This window comes from Budorcas taxicolor, chromosome 10 (genome assembly GCF_023091745.1).
Source record: "Budorcas taxicolor isolate Tak-1 chromosome 10, Takin1.1, whole genome shotgun sequence".
Classification (NCBI taxonomy): domain Eukaryota; kingdom Metazoa; phylum Chordata; class Mammalia; order Artiodactyla; family Bovidae; genus Budorcas; species Budorcas taxicolor.
In genome coordinates, this window is record NC_068919.1 from 54,270,135 (window position 1) to 54,294,661 (window position 24,527).

The 24,527-nt window shown below is 38.1% G+C and overlaps 1 protein-coding gene across 1 annotated transcript in view; it reads right to left on the minus strand.

Annotated features, from left to right (window-relative positions):
* The window catches only part of UNC13C (unc-13 homolog C), a 655,255-nt gene that overhangs the window by 288,684 nt on the left and 342,044 nt on the right, over nt 1–24,527 (minus strand). Inside the window, exons 14-16 of the mRNA XM_052646337.1 lie at nt 15,355–15,423; nt 13,643–13,732; nt 2,947–3,075 (exon numbers count right to left, since the gene is read on the minus strand). Coding sequence (XP_052502297.1) covers nt 2,947–3,075; nt 13,643–13,732; nt 15,355–15,423 — 288 coding nt within the window. The remainder of the gene's footprint in view (nt 1–2,946; nt 3,076–13,642; nt 13,733–15,354; nt 15,424–24,527) is intronic.

Here is a 24,527-nt window from a genome sequence, read left to right on the forward strand (position 1 = left end):
CACATTTAAATAAGCAGAATTATACTGTGCCTAACAACCCTGAAATTCTTGTTGTTTTTTATTTCAGGCATGACATTATCTACAGAGAACTCAAACACAGAAGTGGAGTAAATACTAAAAGTATATCTTGATGAAGAAACTGAGACTTGTAGAGGCTAGTCTATTTAAGGCGACCATGTTAATAAACTTTACAACCAGGATTTGAACTCAGGGGCTCTAATATCAGAGATTATGTTCTTGGTCACAGACTTACAGTGGAGTCATTGAAATAGAATATAAATAACTAAGAGTGTTTTTTTCTTTTTTTGTAAATTTATTTCTTATTAGTTTATCAACTGTACTCTGTGTTAGGCACAGTGTTTAAACACTAGAGCTACAAAGATGAAACTCATGGCCTCAGGTCAGACAAATGTTTCATTATATGTCTAATACATACACCATCATAAGCACGGTGGTGGTGACATGTCAGGGTATACTATGAGACCAGAGAGCAGCAACTTCTAATTTAGCCAGGAGAGGTCCTAGAAGCTTTCTGAAGAAAAGGTCAGTGAGCTCAAGTTAGCCAGGAAAGGGTTTGGGACGTGAAGCAAATCCAGGTAGGTAAAGACCATGGGGAATAAGGCATTGTGGACTTATGTTTAAAGGTTGGGACTAGATGGGACATCCATCAATTCCTTCCATATCCTGATATCTAGGACTCTGCAACATGACCCCATACAATGGCAAGAGGTTTTAGGCAAGCACTGAAAGTCTCCTGTGATAGAGCATCTCTTTTGGTCTTGATTTTCAAATGCCATATGCATCCAACATGAATACAAGGTTAGAAAATCATGTAAACATCTTTTTAAAGCCAAGTCAGCAGATACTAAGCTATATTAATTTTTATATGATAATTTATTTGCTTTTTGTTAGGGGTATGTTTGCTTTATGGGAATTGCACATATTTCTCTAAAGTGTGTTAGCCATTCAGTTATATCTGACCCTTTGTGACCTAGTGGACTGTAGCCCACCAGACTCCTCTGTCCATGGAATTCTTCAGGTAAGAATACTGGAGGAGATAGCCATTCCCTTCTCTAGGGGATCTTCACTGCCCAGGGGTTGAATCCAGGTCTCTTGCATTGCAGGCAGATTCTTTACCATCTGAGACACCATATCAATAAAACTTGTTTATTATTATTATTAATATATTTGAAAGATATTAAGGCATGTCATTTGATTTTGATGATTTGATTCATCCATTGAGTGTGAACTAGTAGGAAAGGAGGTCATATTTAAGTTGGATTTTGATGAAGACAGAGGATGGGAGATGAACATTTTAGGCAGATGGAACAGGATAAATACATGGATGTAAAAGAAGATAATCAATTCACAGAAAAAAATAGAATTTAAGGCTCAGGAGAAGGGGCCAGTTTGTGTTTGAAACTGTAGGAAGTAAGAAATCAAAGATAATAAAGTCTGGTAAGATTGCCTATGAAGTCACGTATGGGTAACTTACATGGTATAATAAAAAGCCTAATTTTTATATTTTGCATGAAACAAAGACCTTGATATTGAAAATGTAGAGGAAGAATTGAAAGAGTTTTGTAGGAAGAAGATAAAGAACAGAGAGTAGAAAAAGGGAGGCCACTAGAAAGCCACCCAAGGAGAGATTTGAAGTCAGGGACAATTTAATCCCTCAAAAACCAAGTTTCCAAACTACTAATGCACACATTTAGCAGAAATGATAAAGTTAAGAACAATTATGCAGTTAAATGTTGTTTTGCTTATACAATGACAGATCCCAGCTTTACTTTGTTCTCCTATTAGGCTACAGAGTTATTAACCCAGAAAGAGTAATACTATAAGAATCCTAGCATGAAACCTAGTTTGAAAGAATCCTCCTGGCCTTCATCCAACATATACTTTTTAGACTCTGCCCCACTCTAAGCAACCAAGAAGTTCCATGGGTAATGGTTTTCAATATCTATTGGAACAATGGCTTTCTTCAGGGAAGTGAATAGGCAATAGATTCATATTAAAAAGTCATCCCCAAACAATAGTTCTACAGAAGTAATAGCAATATATATATATAAAACATAGTGTGTATTAAAAAACTTTGATGCAACAAAAAGATATATCTTGTATTATATAATAAATGAATCACATAACCAACAAAGATTAGTATCCAAAACACATTTTAGAATTTTATGCAGATTAATGAGTAAAAGGCAAGCAAGCCAAGAGAAAAATCAGCAAGGAATTAACAGGCAACACACAGAAAATAGAACTGAATTGTTCACTGAGCATATATGAAAAGATGTTCCAACTCATTAACATTAAAATAGTGTTCATCTCTGTAAGAAGACGAAGGGAGGAGAATGAAATTTGAAGGAACTACAAAGTGAGATACCAATTTATGCCTATTATTTTAAAACTTTAAACAATAAAGAGCAGAACAAATATTACTAAATGCTAACAATTGGTCATCTAAGCAGTAAGTATATGCATGTTTCTCTAGTTTCTTTTGTATTTAGAAATATTTCTTAATAATAAATTTACATATGTGAGTATGTTACCCTTGTGTTCTATAAATATGTCCCCACCTATCATTTTTGTGAGATAGAATTGATAAGGGAGGCAGGATGAGTTAGGGGAAGGACAGAGGAGCAGAAGTTTAAATCCTAAATTCTAGCACCAAATCTTCCACTTTCCTACTATGTGATTTTGAGACAATCACTTATTTGAAATTGACTCCTCATGTGAAACCTTGAATAATATCCACCATTAATATAAGAAGTTATTGCAAGGAGTGGATTGTTTCATGTACATTAAAGTGACATTCAAATGTGAAGAAACAATATGGAAATTCTAACAACCTGTAGGTAACATAAGTTGAATGAACATACTTTCCCACTTACTTATGGAAGCAGACATTAGAACAGAAAATAGACACATATTTTTTCTTACCGGGTCTATTAGCTGGGAATAGAGTTCATGGCAGTTGTCAAAAATATATTTGTACGTAGAATCCAGGCAAGCCCTGACGCAGTCCTTCACCACCATGCTGGCCTTAGGGGGGCTTTGCAGCTCCAGAACCTGGTATACAAATTATTTTCTTAAATTTAAAAGTAGAACACTGTATTAACTATATAAAAATAGTCAAGCAATATTCTATAAACACTTTTAGTCGACTTTTCTGTATTCAGGAAAAACGTGGTCTGAAAAATGTTTTAAAGGTAAAAACACCCACCTTAACTACTTAATATAACAACTCAAGAAAATGAACATAGTTATAAATATTTAAATAGAAACATTTGAAGTTACCCATCACAATATCATTCATTCATTCCATCCAACCACTCAACAAATATTTATCACCTACTATACATCAGACTCTGACGCTGGGAGGGATTGGAGGCAGGAGGAGAAAGGGACAACAGAGGATGAGCTGGCTGGATGGCACCACCAACTCGATGGACGTGAGTCTGAATGAACTCTGGGAGTTGGTGATAGACAGGGAGGCCTGGTGTACTGAAATCCATGGGGTCACAAAGAGTCGGACATGGCTGAGCAACTGAACTGAACTGATACATCAGACTGCAGATGGTGATTGCAGCCATGAAATTAAAAGATGCTTACTCCTTGGAAGGAAAGTTATGACCAACCTAAATAGTATATTCAAAAGCAGAGACATTACTTTGTCAACAAAGGTCTGTCTAGTCAAGGCTATGTTTTCTCCAGTGGTCATGTAAGGATGTGAGAGTTGGACTGTGAAGAAAGCTGAGCACTGAAGAAATAACACTTTTGAACTGTGGTGTTGGAGAAGACTCTTGAGAGTCCCTTGGACTGCAAGGAGGTCCAATCAGTCCCTCCTAAAGGAGATCAGTCCTGGGTGTTCATTGGAAGGATTGATGGCAAAGCTGAAACTCCAATACTTTGGCCACCTAATGCGAAGAGTTGACTCATTGGAAAAGACCCTGATGCTGGGAGGGATTGAGGGCAGAAGGAGAAGGGGACGACAGAGGACGAGATGGCTGGATGGCATCACCGACTCTATGGACATGAGTTTCAGTGAACCGCTGGTGATGGACAGGGAGGCCTGGCGTGCTGCGATTCATGGGGTTGCAAAGCTTCGGACACGACTGAGCGACTGAACTGAACTGATACATCAGAAATGGCAATACTGCAGGGAACAGAAGAAACAGAAATCCTTTCTTCGTGAAACTAAATGTTAGTAGAAAATAAACAAAAATCAATAAGATATATTATATGGTATTGCATGCTGAAAGAAAAACAGACAAAGCAGGATAGAAAGGGTTTCATTAGAACAGAATTTAATAAAAAGGACTTTAATAGTAGATGAATTCAGAGAAGAGGGTGGGACCAGTGGTAAAAAATCACAGACTACTCTAGAACTTAGCTTTAAGCAAGGTAGGAAGGAAGGGGACTATCTGAGCAGAAGAGCAACGTGACCTAATACACTTCTTAAAAAGCTTCCTGTATGCTGCCTTAAGGCTGTCTATGGAAAAATTCAGAAAGGCCAGTGATGAGAATAGTGCAGTAATTGAGTCTTGAGAAGATAGTGCTTAAATTATGATCATGCAAAGCTAGGAGGAGGTGTTAGAAGAAATTCTATTTTGGTTAATTTTTGAAGGAATGGGTAACAGGATTTTCTGACAAATTGGATGATTCGTGTCAGAGAAAGAGATGTGTCAGAACCGGAAGTGTATGATTAGGTCACCCAAGATGGCTGTCTTGCTTTCTGCACATCCACTGCTCCACTAGTGTCTATTTCAGCTACACCCTACTACCTGTCTGATCTCCTGTATACTTGCCCCAGGCCCCATCTAATGATTCATCTAATTTTGAGTGAGTGAGTGAGTGAAATCGCTCAGTCATGTTTGACTCCTTGCAACCGCGTGGACTGTAGCCCACCAGGCTCCTCCATCCATGGGATTCTCCAGGCAAGAATACTGGAGTGGGTTGCCAGTTCCTTCTCCAGGGGATCTTTCCAACCCAGGGATCGAACCCAGGTCTCCCGCATTCTAGGCACACGCTTTAACCTCGGAGCCACCAAGGAAGCCCATAATAACTCATCAAAGGGGTGGTGAAGAGCGTGCTCCTCTGCTGGTTTCTCTGGTAATGGATGAGTCAATGGGACATCCATTCCCCTTTTATCTGGTAACGCCACTTTCTTCCCAGGATGAAGATGACCACCATATTCTGTCCACTGTCTGGGATATGCAGTGGGATGTCACTCCAAGACCTTGTTTCAGACAAGTAAGATCCCCCTATCAATTAAACCACTGATATCTCTTGCTGACTCCAGGCTTTCTTTGGTCTTGAAGCTGGGCAAGCTGGCCTGTGGGAGGCAGCACAACACCAAAATTTCAACCTAAATAACTGGTACAATGGAAGTGGCTTTAACTTAGATGAGCAAGTCTGTGTTTGGATGATCAAAAGATCAGTTTCTGACAGGTTAATACTGATAAGCCTGTTACACATACAAGGAGATTTCCAACAGACATCTGAGTAGATGAGCCTGGAGTAGTGTAGATGCCTGGGCTAGTGGTAAAAATTGAGAATTATTAGTTTAGAGAAGAATTTAAAGAAATGAAACTAGATGAGTACAGAGAAGAGAAGGGTTCCAAAAAGTAAACCCTGGGTAATTCTAGCCATATGGCTTTAAATAAATGAAAAAGAACAAAACAACAAAGAAAAAAAAAAAAACCAGCCACTGAGATAGGAGGGAAAATAAATTTAAGAGGGGTGTCCTGGAATCTAGAGAAGAAAGACTTTCCTGGAGAAAGGATTGATAAGATATATTAAGTGATACTGACACTGTAGGATGAAGACTGATGACTGATCACTAGATTTAGCAAAGTGATGGTCACTGGTGATCATTTTTGATGATCATTTTTGATGAAGTGATGGGGTGAAATCCTACTGGAGTTGGTTCCAAAGAAGAATAGATTGAAGATTTAGTATTTTAATTTTTTAGATTTTCTATAGATTGATCTATAGATTTAATGCAATCCCAACCAAAATCCTGGTGAGAACTAATATAATCTAAACAACTCTGAAAAATAACAAAAAAGTGGAAGATGCATACTATCTAATATCAAGATTTGCTATAAGGCTTCAGCAAACAATATAACATGGTAATGATTAAAGTATAGACATTTGGAAATCATGGATTCCAGAAACAGACTCAAACAAATGTGACCAACTGAATTTTTGTATCGATACAACTGCAATTCAATGTATAAGGGATGAGCATATTAATAAATGGTATGAAATGGTATGAAAACTACAGAACATGCATATACAAAAAAATGATCCTTGACTCATTCTTCACTTATTGAAAAAAAAAAAAACACTCTCAAAATGAAACACAGGACTAAACATACAGGTAAAATAAAACACTTAGAAGAAAAATAGAAAAATTTCATTGTGACCTTAGCTTCTTAGCCAGTAGCACTATCTCCAAATAGAAAAACTGATAAAGTAGAGTTTATCAAAATTAAAAACTTTTGATATGCAAAGATAATGTTAGAGAATGAAAAGACAAGGCACAGACAGGAGGAAAATATCAGGAAATAAAGTACCTTACAAAAGATTCGTATCCAGAGTATATAAAGAACTTAATGCTCAACAGTAAGAATGAAAAGTGAGCAGAACATTTCAACAGGTTTTTCACAAAAGACACTCAATTGGCAAATCAGCCCAAAAAAGCACATCAACATTATTAATTATAACTGTATAGAAGGAAAAACATTAAGACAACAATATGAAACAACTCTATTCCTAGTAGAATGCCTAAAAATAAAATAAAATCATGGAAAATAACAAGAGCTTCACTAGAAAATGTAGAACTGCAACTGGCAATTCTTACCAATTCTTGGTAAAATTTAACATACATTTAACAGATTAGTAAAGAATCTCACTCCTTGTTATTTATCCAAGGAAAGTGAAAATGTATGTTTACACAAAAACATATATGAAAATTTTTGACAGTTTTATTTGATATGACCTAAAACTAAAGACTACCCAAATGCATGTAGTACATACATAACAAAGGATTACTACTCAGCAAAAAAAAAGAAAAAGAATGAACTTTAAATACACTCAACAAGATGGATGAATAGCCAATATGTTATACTACAAAGATTATTTCATTCATACAATATTCTAGTAAAGGTAAAACTACAGGGGAACAATAACAAATCAGGGTGTGGGAGAGAGGCTGACTGTAAAGGGGAAACATAAGGGAACCCTGGAGGGTTATGGACTTCTGTATCTCAATGATAGTGGTGGTTATGATAACCACACATGTCAAAACCAATAGAACTAGACAAGAAGAGTGAAATTTACTGTCTACAATGAGGGGAAGAAATGACTAGAAGGAGAAAATGTGTTCACAAGATAATGGAAGAAAATAAATTTGGAACAAATTTGTTAAAAGGACTATTTTGATGAGTCTTTGTATTAAAGGAAAAGAAGGATAAGGGTAGTAACTGTACCAGGGACCTCCCTGGTAGTTCAGATGGTAAAGAATCTGCCTGCAATGTGGGAGGACCCAGGTTCAATCCCTGGATTGGGAAGATCGCCTGGAGGAGGAAATGGCAACCCACTCCAGTAATGTTGCCTGGAAAATACAGTGGACAAAGGAGCCTAGTAGGCTACAATCTGTGGGGGTCGCAAAGAGTTGGACATGACTAAAAGTTGGACATGAGCAACTAATACACACAGTAAATGAAAAAAAAAATGGAGTGAAGCAATATCTTTAAGGCTGGAAATGATAGTATGTTTGCTGAACAGGAATATCCAGTGGAGAGGGGAAGACTGATAATTCAGGTGAGTGAGGAAGATTGCTGGATGACTGTTTTTAGTAACTCAGGGGTAAAACTGAGCAGGACTCTGTGAGGATACTGGGCACTGGACCCTTTTTGTTCAGCCTCTATGACCTTGTCTGAGCTTCACAAGGCAGGTTCAAACAGTTGCTAATCAGAGAAGTCAATCCCAAAGGAAACCAACCCTGAATATTCCTTGAAAGGAGTGAAGCTGAGGCTGAAGCTCTGATACTTTGGCCACCTGATGTGAACAGCTGACTCACTGAAAAAGACTCTGATGCTGGGAAAGAAGGGGGCAGAAGAGGATGAGATGGTTGGATGGTGTCACCGACTCAATGGACATGAATTTGAGTGAACTCTGGGAGATAGTGTACTCCATGGGGTCACAAGAGTCTGACAGGACTTAGGGAAAGAACAAGAAATCAGTGAAGGGAGAGGGTGCAGAGATAAGGGCAGAATAGCCAAGAAACAATAGTGCAGCCTTGGCGCACGGTGCTGGTAGCCTCAGTTCAGTTCATTTGCTCAGTCATGTCTTGCTCTTGTGACCCTATGGACTGCAGCACACCAGGCTTCCCTGACCATCACCAACTCCTGGAGCTTGCTCAAACTCATGTCCATAGAGTTGGTGATTCCATCCAACCATCTCATCCTCTGTTGTCCCCTTCTCCTCCTGCCCTCAATCTTTCCCAGCATCAGGGTCTTTTCCAATAAGCTAGTTCTTCACATCATGTCACCAAAGTACTGGAGTTTCAGCTTCAACGTCAGTCCTTCCAGAGAACAGCCAGGACTGATTTCCTTTAGGATTTATGGGTTTGATCTCCTTGCAGTCCAAGGGACTCTCAAGAGTCTTCTCCAACACCATAGTTCAAAAGCATCGATTCTTCAGTGCTCAGTTTTCTTTATAGTTCAACTCTCACATTTATACATGACCACTGGAAAAACCAAAGCTTTGACTAGATGGACCTTTGTTGGCAAAGTAATGTCTCTGCTTTTTAATATACTGTCTAGGTTGGTCATAGCTTTCTTCAAAGGAGCAAGCCTCTTTTAATTTCATGGCTGCAGTCACCATCTACAGTGATTTTGGAGCACAAAAAAAATAGTCACTCACTTTTTCCATTGCTTCCCCACCTATTTGCCATTTATTGATGGGACTAGATGCCATGATCTTAATTTTCTGAATGGTGAGTTTTAAGCCAGCTCTTTCACTCTCCTCTTTCCCTTTCATCAAGAGGCTCTTTAGTTCTTTTTTTTCCTTTCTGTCAGAAGAGTGGTGTCATCTGCATATTTGAGGTTATTGATATTTCTCCCGGCAATCTTGATTCCAGCTTGTGCTTCATCCAGCCTAGCATTTTCCATGATTTACTCTGCATAACCATATGTTAAATAAGCAGGGTGACAATATATAGCCTTGATGTGCTTTCCTGATTTGGAACCAGTCTGTTGTTCCATGTCCAGTTCTAACTGTTGCTTCTTGACCAGCATACAGGTTTCTCAGGAGACAAGTAAGGTGCTCTGGCATTCCCAGCTCTTTAATAATTTTCCACAGTTTCTTGTGGTGCACATAGTGAAAGGCTTTGGCATAGTCAATAAAGCAGAAGTAGACGTTTTTCTGGAACGCTCTTGATATTTCAATGATCCAACGGATGCTGGCAATTTGATTACTGTTTCATCTGTCTTTTCTAAAACCAGCTTGAACATCTGGAAATTCATGGTTCATGTAGTGTTGCAGCCTGGTTTGGAGAATTTTGAGCATTATTTTGCTAGCGTGTGAGATGAGTGCAACTGTGTGGTAGTTTGAACATTTTTTGGCATTGCCTTTCTTTGGGATTAGAATGAAAACTGACTTCTTCCATTCCTGTGGCCACTGCTGAGTTTTCCAAATTTTCTGGCTTATTGAGTGCAGCACTTTCACAGCATCATCTTTTAGGATTTGAAATAACTCACTGGGATTCCATCACCTCCACTAGTTTTGTTTGTAGTGATGCTTCCTAAGGCCCACTTGACTTTGCATTCCAGGATGTCTGACTCTAGGTGAGTGATCATATCATCATGGTTATCTGGGTAGTGAGATCTTTTATTGTTTAGTTCTTCTGCGTATTTTTCCTACCTCTTCTTAATATCTTCTGCTTCTGTTAAGTCCATACCATTTCTGTCCTTTATTACGTCCATCTTTGCATGCAATGTTCCCGTGGTATCTCTACTTTTCTTGAAGAAATCTCTAGTCTTGCCCATTGTATTGTTTTCTTCTATTTCTTTGCATTGATCACTGAAGAAGGCTTTCTTATCTCTCCTTGCTATTCTTTGGAACTCTGTATTCAAATGGGTATATCTTTCCTTTTCTGCTTTGCCTTTAGCTTCTCTTCTTATCTTAGCTATTTTTAAGGCAAGCTCAGACAACCATTTTGCCTTTTTGCATTTCTTTTTCTTGGGGATGGGCACTCATCTCACATGCTAGTAAAGTAATGCTCAAAATTCTCCAAGCCATGCTTCAGCAATACGTGAACTGTGAACTTCCTGATGTTCAAGCTGGTTTTAGAAAAGGCAGAGAAACCAGAGATCAAATTGCCAACATCTGCTGGATCATGGAAAAAGCAAGAGAGTTCCAGAAAAACATCTATTTCTTCTTTAGTGACTATGCCAAGGCCTTTGACTGTGTGGATCACAAGAAACTGTGGAAAATTCTGAGAGAGATGGGAATACCAGACCATCTGACCTGCCTCTTGAGAAATCTGTATGAAGGTCAGGAAGCAACAGTTAGAACTGGACATGGAACAACAGACTGGTTCCAAATAGGAAAAGGTATATGTCAAGGCTGTATATTGTCAGCCTGCTTATTTAACTTATACGCCGAGTACATCATGAGAAACACTGGACTGGAAGAAACACAAGCTGGAATCAAGATTGCCAGGAGAAATATCAATAACCTCAGATATGCAGATGACACCACCCTTATGGCAGAAAGTGAAGAGGAGCTAAAAAGCTTCTTGATGAAAGTGAAAGAGGAGAGTGAAAAAGTTGGCTTAAAGCTCAACATTCAGTAAATGAAGATCATGGCATCTGGTCCCATCACTTCATGGGAAATAGATGAGAAAACAGTAAAAAGTGTCAGACTTTATTTTTTTTTGGGCTCCAAAATCACTGCAGATGGTGACTGCAGCCAGGAAATTAAAAGACGCTTACTCCTTGGAAGAAAAGTTATGACCAACCTAGAGAGTATATTCAAAAGCAGAGACATTACTTTGCTGACTAAGGTCCGTCTAGTCAAGGCTATGGTTTTTCCTGTGGTCATGTATGGATGTGAGAGTTGGACTGTGAAGAAGGCTGAGCACTGAAGAATTGATGCTTTTGAACTGTGGTGTTGGAGAAGACTCTTGAGAGTCCCTCGGACTGCAAGGAGATCCAACCAGTCCATTCTGAAGGAGATCAGCCCTGGGATTTCTTTGGAAGGAATGATGCTTAAGCTGAAGCTCCAGTACTTTGGCCACCTCATGCTAAGAGTTGACTCACTGGAAAAGACTTTGATGCTGGGAGGGATTGGGGGCAGGAGGAGAAGGGGACGACCGAGGATGAGATGGCTGGATGGCTCACGGACTCGAAGGATGTGAGTCTGAGTGATCTCCGGGAGATGGTGATGGACAGGGAGGCCTGGCATGCTGCAATTCATGGGGTTGCAAAGAGTCAGACACGACTGAGCGACTGAACTGAACTGAACTGGTCTTGATTACTGCTTCCTGTACAATGTCAGGAACCTCTGTCCACAGTTCTTCAGGCACTGTACCTATCAGATCTAATACCTTGAATCTATACTTCCATTGTATAATTGTAAGGGATTAACCTCAAGGGACACACATAACAAAATCAGTGAACTCTTTATAGAACTAAAGTCCAACACGTGGAAAATGTCAGTACTATTTATTCTAGAGAAGACCACCCGAGGCCAGATGAAAGGAACCAGAGAAACTCAAGAGATTACCTCAGACAAAATCAAAGAAGTACAGGCCCTGAGCATACCCTGATCAAATCAGCAACATTGGACCTACCTCTCCCCCACCCCCCACAGCACTTGATGAATTCTTTCTACTTCACCCAAAACTGTCTCAGAGATTTGATTAAGTACCAGTGCACAGAGGCCAAATTTTTGGCATCAGGAGGGGAGGAAATTAATTGCATGAGTAGAAGATATAGCTGTTTTTTAGGAGAACAAATATCTAAGCAATAACAATGCAAAAAAAAAATTAAAATATGGACACAGGTATAGCTAAGCAGGCAATGGCAGAGGTGGCGAATGTCTGTGGTCAGAGCTTGAGGAAACTCTCCAGTAGGTGCTCCTCATTTTTCAGTGAAATAGGAAGCAAGGTTATCAGTTATTAGTGAGGGTGGTGGAGGAAGAGCTGTAAGTTTAAGAAGATTTTGTTTCCTGAACAACACAAGGCTATTGACTAAAGAATGGAAGGTTTGGAGCACTGTGCTGACACTCCCTGCCCTCATTTCCATTTCCTGACCCACTCAATGTCAATGGCAGGCATCACTCGTCAATGAGCAAACATTCCTAGTGAGCCTGGATTGGGTATCACTTTAACTTTCCAGAAGCTAGAACAATGTGTAGACAAATATTTGTTGTTCAGTTGCTCAGTCATGTCCAACTCTTTGCAACCCCATGGACTATAGCACACCAGGCTTACCTATCCTTCACTATCTCCAGGAGTTTGTTCAAACTCATGTCCATTGAGTCAATGATGGCATCCAACCATCTCATCATCTGTTGACCCCTTCTCCCCCTGCCCTCCATTTTCCCCAGTATCAGGGTCTTTGCCAGGGTGTTGGGTGTTTGCATTAAGTGGCCAAAGTATTTGAGCTTCAGGTTCAGTATCAGTCCTTTCATTGAATATTCACGGTTGATTTCCTTTAGAATCGACTGGTTTGATCTCCTTCCTGTCCAAAGGACTCTCCAGCACCACATTTTGAAACATCAATTCTTTGGTCCAGCTCTCACATCTGTACATGACTACTGGAAAAATTATAGCTTTGACTATGTGGAGATAAATACACACACACACACACACACACACACACACACACACACACACACATATATATATATATATAACAGGTTATCATATATAATATATATGATTATATATATAGTTAGTATACACACACACATATACACATATATGGACTTACATATCTCTGAATATAGATAGATAGATAGATCGCCCACCAGTGCAGGAGACCCAGGTTCGATCTCTGGGTCGGGAGGATTCCCTAGAGGAGGAAATGGCAACCTGCTCCAATATTCTTGTTAGGAAAATCCCATGGACAGAGGAGCCTGGCAGGCTGCAGGCCATAGGGTTGATAAAGAGTCAGACACAAATGAATGACTGAGCATGTATGTATACACACACACACTCACACACACTCACACACACACACACACACGCGCGCGCGAAAAAAGTCCAGCAAAATAGCTGAGTTAAAGCTGAAATGCAAAGTGAACATCATTTCCATTTAATGTTCTCAGAGATTTCTTTTTTTAAGTAAGTGACATGTCAACTCATTGGAGAGCTTTGTTTAAGATGGATTTAACTTAAAATTAAATTTGAGCCAAATGTATCAGAATATCCTAAGCATCTGGGATAATCCTTTTCTCAACATTTTATATTATAACATTCATTTAGCAAAGGCACCACATCTTATTCACCAGGGATGAATAATGCTTATCAAGAGACAGGTAAAACAAGACTTTACCAGGGAATAAATGTATGTCACGTGGAGACAGTGACAAAAAAAAATAATAATAAATGATGTACCTTCATCCTAAAAAAGGTGATACTTGTTAGCAGGTCAACAGTTGATTTCAGGTCTTGCAGTCTTTCTGCATTGCTGGCAGGAAAGTGTTCCTGGTTAATTAGAAAACAAGAAATGGGTAAATTACCAGCATTAAGCCTCCAGTGGGAAATAAACTAGCTTTCTGTGGGAAAAAGAAAAAAGGTAAGTAAATCATGAAATATTTAGAAAGTATCACCACAGTATTCTCACAACATTTTTACTATAAAATATTACAGAGGGTAAAAATGTTGGAGATAGTCTTGTCTTAGTCTTAGAAAGTCATTCTTCTATTTATTCCCACAATATAATAAAAATGTACAAAATAATATCATTAATGTGGCACTATTAGGTTACTCATCTTTGATTCATAAAATAGTATTCTTACTGAAAGAGGGAAGGTCAGTATCTATTTGAAAATTATTTTTTATAATTTTCTCAAGATAGGTTATTCTTTTTGAAAATACTTTTTGGAGCCTTTACATGTGCTATATTTACTTTTTTACATAAAGAAACTTTTAAAAGTTAAAAAGATAAAAATTAGACTGCACTGTACTTCTCTACAAAAAGTATTTGAGATTTAAACAAAAAGTTTGGTGAGAAATGTCATATAAAAACAGATGTTCAGAATTCTGAAGAAAAAGAAAAGTATAATTATTAAAATATTAAAGAAACAATTTTAGCATTGAGAAATTTCCCATATTAACATGCTTCCAGATAGGCTTTTTAAATAGTCATCAGAAAAAATACAGGTAACTTTTCTTAATAGATATTCAAGAACTCAAGCAAAGTTGGGGTGTCAAAGTGATGGTGAATGTGGTGGCCTCAAGGTCCTTCTTGTCCCCAAATGTCATTTTCACCGCCTGGTATAGCAGTTCCCTTCTCATAGTGTTGGCCCCAGTTCCAACATGATAGATGAGTCAGACAAAATCTGGTATTATAATTTCCAGAAATGTGCATTAAAGATATTCTTCAATAAAATACTAAAAAAAATGAATATTGAAGAGATACATATGTGGACATATGTTAACATGTTTAGAATAAACCATTAAGTAAAGATACAATAGCTATTAGTACAGATTTTTTGGTAAACAAAATATGCAATTAATTTTTTTGTAATTAAGGTATTCCATAACTAAAATTATATGTGTCTTTTTACACACATACATACACATACATAAATATATTTGTGTGAGTTTGTGTGTGTTTCACCTGGAGGTAAAGTATAGAACTGTTCACAATGAACTCTGGGCAGCTTCACAAACACACATTGTATTGATCCAGGAGTGAACTAAGCATTACTACCAGGAGTCTCAGAAGCTGAAGAAGTATCAGCAGAATGTCTCATAAGAAGGGGGAGATTTCAAGATGAGGCCTGGGCCACATACTTCTACTCCATGAAGTAGCAGTCGGCCACTCAATCTGATGACTATTAAAATATTTAAAGAAATACGTGTACATACACACAGACACAAACACACACACACACAGAGTATTGTTGCAGTCTGAAGTGGAGTGAGATACCTGGACAAGGGATATCTATTTGATTATTTAGGAGACCTGCCTACTGTGACAGGACACAAGATCATTATCTTTACTTCTCTCTTACACAGTGGATAACTTTTTTACAATATGACAAGAAGTGATCTGAGCCAAGCACAGCATTTTACCTTTAGGCAAATAATTTTATACATACCCTATACTTTGACAGGTCAATTCTTAAAGAGTTATGCAACTGGTCCAGTAGTTTTATGAATTTTTCCCTCTGTACAAAGAAAACACAAAATAGGAAAATGGAAATCAACGATCATTCTAAATGCAGTCCTCACAACAAAACTAGTCTAAGTTAGGGCCCCCATTCTATAGAAGGTGTGGCGCTTAGTCTTCATGTCTTGTCTCTTTTGTGACCCTGTGCACTGTAGCCCACCAGGATCCCCTGTCTGTGGTATTTTTCAGACAGGACTATTGGAGTGGGTTGCCATTTTCTTCTCCAGGGGATCTACCCAACCCAGGGATCAAACCCATGTCTCCTGCGTCAGCAGGCAGATTCTTTACCACTGAGCCACCACAGAAAACCATTTTATAGGAGGGAAGGTCAAAAAGTGTCAGTTATTTCTCCCAGATCATATAGCTGGAATGTGCAATAGCTGTGATTCAAGCTCAGGTCTCTGACACCAAATCCACACTCTTTCTGTAAGTCACACTGCCTCTCTCTGATGAATGAGACAGTATCCAGAGAGTTGTGTTAGAAAGAGTCCAGACAACACAGTAGTATGAGTCAGGAAGAAAAATACAACCCAACCGCCTACAACCCTCACATGCCACACCATCTTTCCAAAATTAAACCACAGTTTTTTAAAGTTCTCCCATCTATGGAAGTGGGAATAACTACTCTTTTTGTCAAAATCAATTTCAAAAAGCATTTCCCTTTTGGTAATAGACTTTATAATCTGAAAGGTTCGACTGCCTTTACAGTATAATTATGATTTAGTGCTAAAAAAAAGTATAAAAATCAGGTGAACAAAAACTACTGATGCCTTCCTCTGATATTGTTCAGGGTTGGACTGACCTCTTCAGAGAAGGATTTGAAGATGATAGGTGATAAGCATTAAGTAGTTTTGCTAATAATCATAAAGATATAGGTGTGAGGATTAAATAAATTATACAAATTAGATACAGTGAAAACCATCAAAATCACACAAAAAAGTTATAGGTCGACAAAAACCAGTCTGAGTCCCTGATTTCCAAACAACAATGAAAAAAAAAAAAAATAGGGAGATGGCTAGATGACATTAAAGGCTTATCCCTAGATTAATATTCTATAAATATTACATTATACTGTATTAGCAAAAGTAGAAAATTTTCCCAGTAGTTTCACATATAAGGTAGATTTATGGGGTATATAATTCATATTCCTTAGAGTCACTGATCTTGATGAAATGAGCTGAATATTAACAGGAGTTGATAAATTATTCCTAAGTTGAGACTTCAATTTTCTGAATAAACTGCCTTTTATCAGGTTTATACATCAGTGAACAAAGTTTGAGTATGGCTGCTGTGTTAACTAACGCCTGTGGCGGCAATGAAGGAGCCTAAGAAATGAAACTTGTCTTCCAGAAGCTTGTCATCTTATTAGGCAAGTAAGATTCTCCAGGAAAGCTGCCAAAAAACACAATGAATGTCTTGGATTTTTCTTTCTTATGCCCTATCATACCTTCCTAGGGGAGGAGGTGACCTATACTGCCCTTTATTAACCCCTCATCACCCAATGATGTGGGTCAGTGACTCTCAATCGAAACAGAAAAATAAAAGAGCCAGTACAATCATCAGTTTAGGTCACAGTAGTTAATCATTCAATGATCATAAAAATCACTGTGTTTTTGTCAGTCTCTGAATGCTCTATGCAACCTCTGTGATTGGTATGAATCATTAAGACAGCTGACATGACTCTAGTCAATCATGCTATGACCCAAACACACTGGGACCAACTCATCTGGCCATCTGCCCAATACCCATTCTTCTTTTCCTTACTAACAGAACCTCAAGAGTCAAATGTGTCCTTTATGAGACACTTACCTTCCCAGGCTTTTTTTTTTTTTTTAACTCTTGGAATGGCCATGTAGCAAAGTTTTGGCCAATAAGATGTATCTAGCTTATTAAAGGAGATAGAACTAGCCAAAATATTATCAGTGAATTATTATTTAGAAAGATTCTAAAAGAATGTTCTGCAGAGTTTGTTGTATAATATTAGTGTTTGCCATATAATTCTTTGTCAGGCCATTTTCCATTTGCCCTTTGTGTGTCCCTCCTTTTTCCACTTTAAACTCAGACTAGATAAGAGAAGGTCAAATATACTGAGGCTATAAGATAAAAGCTAAACAAATGGTTAGAAGGATGAGGTAGGAAGCTAGGAGCCCCCACATTTCACCCTTAATTCTGGCTGTCCATCCTTTCAAAACATTGCAATCCTAAGCAGCTGTATTAGCCCTGAAATCCTTACCACCTCTGGACTTAGGTTACATGGGAAAAAAATACTGAGTTAACTTTGTTTAGTCTGTTTCATGCAGCTTAACAAAATTCTGACTGATACAGATTATGTATTTGGTCTTCCTACCTAGGTCTTCAGTGCCCAGCTGGACAATTTACATTCAAAGAAAACAGAAAACTGGAGAGAAAACCACCAGGCTTGTTGTTGCTAAATCCCAAACAATATCAGATGATATGAAATTAAAAGTGTTCTCCTGATTGAATTTTCATAGACATTTTTTAAACAGCAGGACAGCTTGAAATTTAATTTTATTTACCATGTTTCTATTTAACTAGAGTGAGATTGGCTTTGTGAGAGCAGAGGGGGCCTATTACCTACATGGTGTGATTTGAGAAATAAGAAAAGACTGTGTGACTAAAAAATGTTTCCCAAGGGGCATGCTGCATTCCTGAAACTGCCACATTATGCCTGGTATTTGGTAGGGACCTAATCTATAACATTAGCAGTAAGCATTATCTGTTATCAAAAATTAAGTTTTAATTAGTTGACAAGAATACTCTAGACCAGGGGTCCACAAACTGCCTATGAAGAGCCAGACAGTGAGTATTTGCAGCTCTGTGGTCTCTGTCACAACTACTAAACTCTGCCATTGCAGCACATGAGTTTCTACAAACAACATATAAATAAATAAGCATGGTTATTTCCCAGTAAAATTTTGCTTATGGATACTGAAATGTAGATTTCATATAATTTTCATGCATGAAAAAATAGTAATCTTTTGATTTTTTAAAACTACTTAAAAATGTAAAAGTTATTCTTAACTATAAGCCATACAAAACCAGCTGGTGGGTCACTTTTGGCCCAAGGAAAGAGGGAGTATTTTGAGTAGGGGGAAGCAGTTGTTATCCCACAAGGACACTCTTAGTAAGTTTCCCTAGGATCCTGGAATCGTGGAAGGATTATAAGGAAGGTGTGTAAAGGGTGATAAGGAACCTCTGCATCACCCCCAGCTTCTCTCTCAATCCGGTTGCTTCTCAGTATCTCACTCCAAAAGCAGTGGTAGATTTACCTGAGCTAATGGTGTTTAAGCTCTGGGGGATCTTCACCTGATTCAGCTTCCCAGGGATGAGCCCTAGCTGTATGTTCAACCTGCTCTTAGGTTTTTACAAAATTTACAATAGGATAAACGTATTCTGACCTGGACCAGGAAATTGTATTTTCTAGAAAGCATTTTCTAGATGATATCAAAAGCAGTCATTCTTTAGGCTGAACAGCAACATTTCAAGTAGAATTAATGAATAGGCTATTTTGATAATTTAATTAATGCTAACTGTATGAATATATTAGAAACATATTTGCATTCCTTGTAGATTTGAGATTAATACTGATATTTGCAGGGATACCATAAAATTATAAAATGCTAATGAAACAATGTTATCAGTGACATACTAAGTAATAAATGACATAAATTCATGACATAAATTCAAAGAGTATATAGTCACTTAAATAGGCAAACTTGAAAAGCACTGAGATATTATCATCCACTGAGCAAGAAAGTCTAATGTTTTGCTCAGTTTGACTAAAGTTTAGATAGGCTTCTTCTTGACTCTGAGTCTTACTTCCAATTTTTTTTTTTTTAATTTTTAAAGCACTTTTCTTTTTTAGGTTCCTTTTTTTTTTTCACAATAATAAAAGATGTTTATCAGTTTTCACAATCAATAGGCTGACAAAAAATAAAAGATAATTACAATCACAAGCCATAACAGGAACATGATTAACTGAACAATATAAAATAGTTACATACAATTTGAGGGGTCAAGCAGAGTGATATGGTAAGTGGAAGTGCAGACATAAACAAGTGCATGTTTTCATCCACCCAGCCAGTCTATGTCTTTGGTTGGTGCATTTAATCCATTTACATTTAAGGAAATTATTGATTTTTATGAGAAGGAAATGGCAACCCATTTCAGTATTCTTGCCTGGAGAATCCCAGGGACGGAGGAGCCTGGTGGGCTGCTATCCATGGGGTCACACAGAGTCAGACATGACTGAAGTGACCTAGCATGCATGCATGCATTGGAGAAGGAAATGGCAATCCACTCCAGTATTCTTACCTGGAGAATCCAAGGGATGGAAGAGCCTGGTGGGCTGCTGTCTATGCAGTCGCATAGAGCCGGACATGACTGAAGCGACTTAGCAGCAAGTAGCAGCAGCATGATCCTACTACCATTTTCTTAATTGTTCTGGGTTTATTTTCTGTAGATCTTTTCCTTCTTGTTTCCTGCCTAGAGAAGTTCCTTTAGCATTTGTTGTACAGCTGGTTTGGTGGTGTTGAATTCTTTTAACTTTTGCTTGTCTGGAAAGCTTTTGATTTCTTCATCAAATCTGAGCTAGAGTCTTGCTGGGTAGAGTACTCTTGGTTGTAGTTCTTCCCTTTCATCAGTTTAAACATACCGTACGCTTCCATCAACATAAACATTCCCTCTGGTTTATAGAGTTTCTGTTGAGAAATCAGCTGATAGCCTGATGGGAGTTCTCTTGTATATTATTGATCATTTTTTCCCTTAATGCTTTTAATATTTTATCTTTGTTAACTTTTGTCAGTTTGAGTACTATGTATCTTGGTCTATTCCGCCTTGGGTTTATCCTGCCTGGGACTCTCTGGGTTTCCTAGATTCAGCTGACTATTTCCTTTTCCCATGTTGGGGAAGTTTTCAGCTATTACCTCTTCAAATATTTTCTCAGGTCCTTTCTCTCTCTCTTTTTTTTTTTCTTTTTGCAATTTGTTTTAGACATCATGTTTTTTCTGTTTTTTTTTTTTCTATGATTGCAAGCATTTCTTGTCATTTTATCAGGAATTTCAGGTTTCTCAGGGATTTGGAAAAGGAACACATATGTTGGAACATGGCTGTGTGATCAAGGGGAAGAGCTGACTTTTTAAATTATTACATAAGTTTCAGGTGAACAGTGTTATAGTTTGACACATCTATACATTGCATAGGGATCACCACCACAAGCCTAGTTTCCATTTATCACCATAGAGCTGAATCCCTGCCTGATACAGATGCTCTCTTTCACCTCCAAACTTTCCTTTACAGAGTGAGCTTTCTAAGTCAGAAATTCGAACAGATTCTACATGATTCCTCAAGAAATAAGTCCAAATATCTTAGTGGGCATTAAAGGCCCTCAGTCATCTGATGTCAATCCAGCAACACAACAATCTCTTATATTTCCATCTTTTAGTCTATCTGCCTTACTCAGTAGGCACACTACACACCCTTTTAACTTACTTTTGCATCTTCTCCTTGTCTTTACTTCAAAGTCCCAGGTAGTTTTCCTACTATTTCTTGGACTTTGAAAAGTACTGCTCACCCCTAATAGTACTATTCCTTTTGGCAAGCTTCCATGAGCCTCTGAAGAGTATCAATCACTTTCTCCTCCTCAATCTCAAAGCACATTTATAAATATGAGCTCCTTTGACACCCCATTTGGGGAGTGATTTATGGTTGTTGTCACACACAGTTATCTGACTATCCTATTAGAGCATAAGCCTCAGAGTACAGAGATCAACATCTCTCTTTCAGCCCCCTACGACCATCATGCCTTACATGAAGTATCACATAAATATGCATTTGAATAAGTGAATAAATAAAAGAATACATGTAATAATAAAGGATTGTTGTTGCTGTTTAGTTGCCCAATTGTGCTGGTCTCTTTGTGACCCCATGAACTGCAGCACACCTGACCTCCCTGTCCCTCACCATCTGCCAGAGTTTGCCCAAGTTCATGTTCATTCCATGAGTGATGCAGGGTATTTGTTTTGTGGGGCACTGGCTACGTCAAAGAAGGTGTCTATGCTGAAGAAAAAAAAATGGGGCTAGATAAACATAAATTTTACTAATAATTTATTTGCTATTTGTGTCTTAGCATAAGGCCACCCAGGCGACTCAGTGTTAAAGAATCTGCCTGCCAATGCAGGAGACATGGTTTTGATCCCTGGGTTGGGAAGATCCCCTGGAGAAAATGGCAAGCCATGCCAGTACTCTTGCCTGGGAAATCCCATGGACAGAGGAGCCTGGTGGGCTATAGTCTTAAAATAGTCACTAAATAAAATTCCTAAATTATTTTCTTCAGAGTTGAAAAACAGGCTCCCACCTAATGGAAATTCTTCTTTTTCAACTCTTGTTCTACCTATGGTGTTTTCAACACCAATGAAGATGTTTTTGTTGAATCAAATTCTTTGATCTTGACTCCCAGCAATCTTTGCACACAAGGGTGTGCTGAAAAACCATTTCTTCAAAAGAATAAAGCCTTGATTTTTAGCATTTACCAATTTTCATGATGTAAATACTCTCCATATTTCCAGTTTCAAAGATGGCTGTATTCAACAACCAGCTTGCAATATTCTTTAAAATTCAGCAATCATTGTCTGTCAGCCGGCACAAACTAGCTCTAGGACACCACTATTTTACACTTAATTTTCAACAATCTTCTCCTAGATATGGAAGATGGCTTTTCTCTAATGGCTCAGCAGGTAAGGAATGCAGGAGACAGGTTGGGAAGGTTCCCTGGAGGAAGGCATGGCAACCCCCTCCAGTATCCTTGCCTAGAGAACTCTCATGGACAGAGGAGCCTGGAGGGCTACCATCCAAGGGGTTGCAAAGAGTCAGACACAACTGAGAGACTAAGCACAGCAGCAGCATTATTTTTCTACCCAAATCCTTTGTCTCTGTCACTATCATGATTCCATTTATCAAACCTAGATTCCACGGTGAGTCACTTCAACTTTTTTTGATTGTCTAAACCTTCCATTGCCTCTTTTTTTTTGGCAAAATTTCAGCCTTATGCTGAATCTGTTACTACATCAGAATCTGCATGCTGAGAAATTCTGAGGAAAATGCACAGCCACATGAATTATTATGACAACAGAGTTATGCTTCCTGATGCCAAAGGAGACCTTCAGCTTTACTAGGAACTTGGCTTACGAGGCCCCGAGGCATTCGTCTTTCTATTCCCTTCAGGAGCTTAACCAAACCTTTTCCAGCCACCTCTAGTTCGCACATCTCTATCATAGGCCTTATCTTATACCTGGACATTTCTTGACCTATAGACAATCAGAGAAGATTAGGAAATGCTGTAATGTAATGTAATTAGGGAAATGTTGACTTCCTCAAATTTTCACTGCTATATCAAAAACTTAGCATTCTCTGCAAGGACTCACACAACATTCCCTCAAATTTCAGAGCAGAACTTATCCTTTTTTTCAATTTCAAAGAATGTTCCTCCTTCAGTCCTCTTGACCACGTTTACTTCTTCGTCCTCTGGAATGTGATGAAATCACTTAATCCTCCATCTGATAAATTTGCAACATCACTTGCAGCTAGTTAGTTCCTGTCCTAACAATGTATAAATATGTTCAGTGTATCTCAGCAGTGAGTAGCAGTAGTGCAGTCGCTCAGTCATGTCTGACTCTTTGCGACCCCATGGACTAGAGCCCACCAGGCTCCTCCATCCATGGGATTCTCCAGGCAAGAGTACTGGAGGGGTTGCCATTTCCTTCTCCAGGGGATCTTCCCGACTCAGGGATCAAACCCAGGTCTCCCACATTGTAGGTGTCTGAGCCACCAGGGAAGTCAGTGTGTCTTATTAAACACTAAAAACTCCTGCTCTACCAGACAGTAAAAATAACATGTTCTTTTAATGATAAAACCTTTCAATCTTAACCAGTCTCTCTCACCATTTCATTCAAGTTGCTTAACAGATTAGTCTCAATTTCCTCACACATTTTCTCTATTTTTTCATTGTTATAAATTAAAAATATAATATAGAAAAATGTACAACTTTAATATAAAGATGAATACAACCTCCACCCCCCCACCCCCAACCACACACACACCAAAAAAAAAAAAAAATTAGCTCTTTCCTACCAAGTGGTTGCACCATTGGCATTTTGGTTCATTTTCTTTCAGGGTTGTTTCTAAACCAGTAACTATGTATGTACATATACATACGTGTGTGTGTTTTCAGTGCTAGAATTAGAGTATATACAGAGTTTTGTATGCATATGTTTCGATTTGCAATTAGTTCATGGGCATTGCTCAATTATATAAATGTTCCTTTAAAAACTTGATTTTTAAGTTACTGAAATTAAAAAAAAAACTTGATTTTTTAAATGATTGCATTATATTTCAGGGACTAAACAAACCCTAATTTATACCACTATTCATACATGCCATTCACTGAGGATTTCTAAGAAATTAGGCTTTAATCTCAACCACTTCACTTAGCAATGACCTCCTAACTGCCAAACCTCATTTCTTTCTGGATCTTACTTGGACTTTTTGCAACAGTTGACAAAGCAATACACTCCTCTTTTCTTAAAGTATTTTTACCTTGTCTTTCATAATGTCAGGTTTTTATTATCTTTTTTATCCAATTTGTCTAACAATTTTTCTCAGTGAACTTTGCTTGCCCCTCCTCTTCACACACATGTGTTCTATAGTTTTCACTTTATTCATCTAAACCATGACTTTAGCACTGCACACAAAAAATCTGGATTTGGAAGAGTAGTGATTTTCTTTTCTTAAATATATGTTTGCTTTACAATCCTTATAGGTAAGAAATCTTTTCCACTCTTTTTTTCTTTAAGATTAAATGTGTCTAGATTACACCTTTGGGCAAGATAAAAAGGGGGCTCTATAATGGTGTTTCAATCTGAGTCACAACTGACAGTATCAGCTTCAGAAATCAGATTAATAAAAACTTCAGGCCAAGTGGATTCAGGGAATGTTATACTTTTGTATATGTATTCTCCTGAGCAAAGTGGATTCTTTTCAATAGGTAGAGAAAAATCTAGCCAAATCTATGTATCAAATCACCAA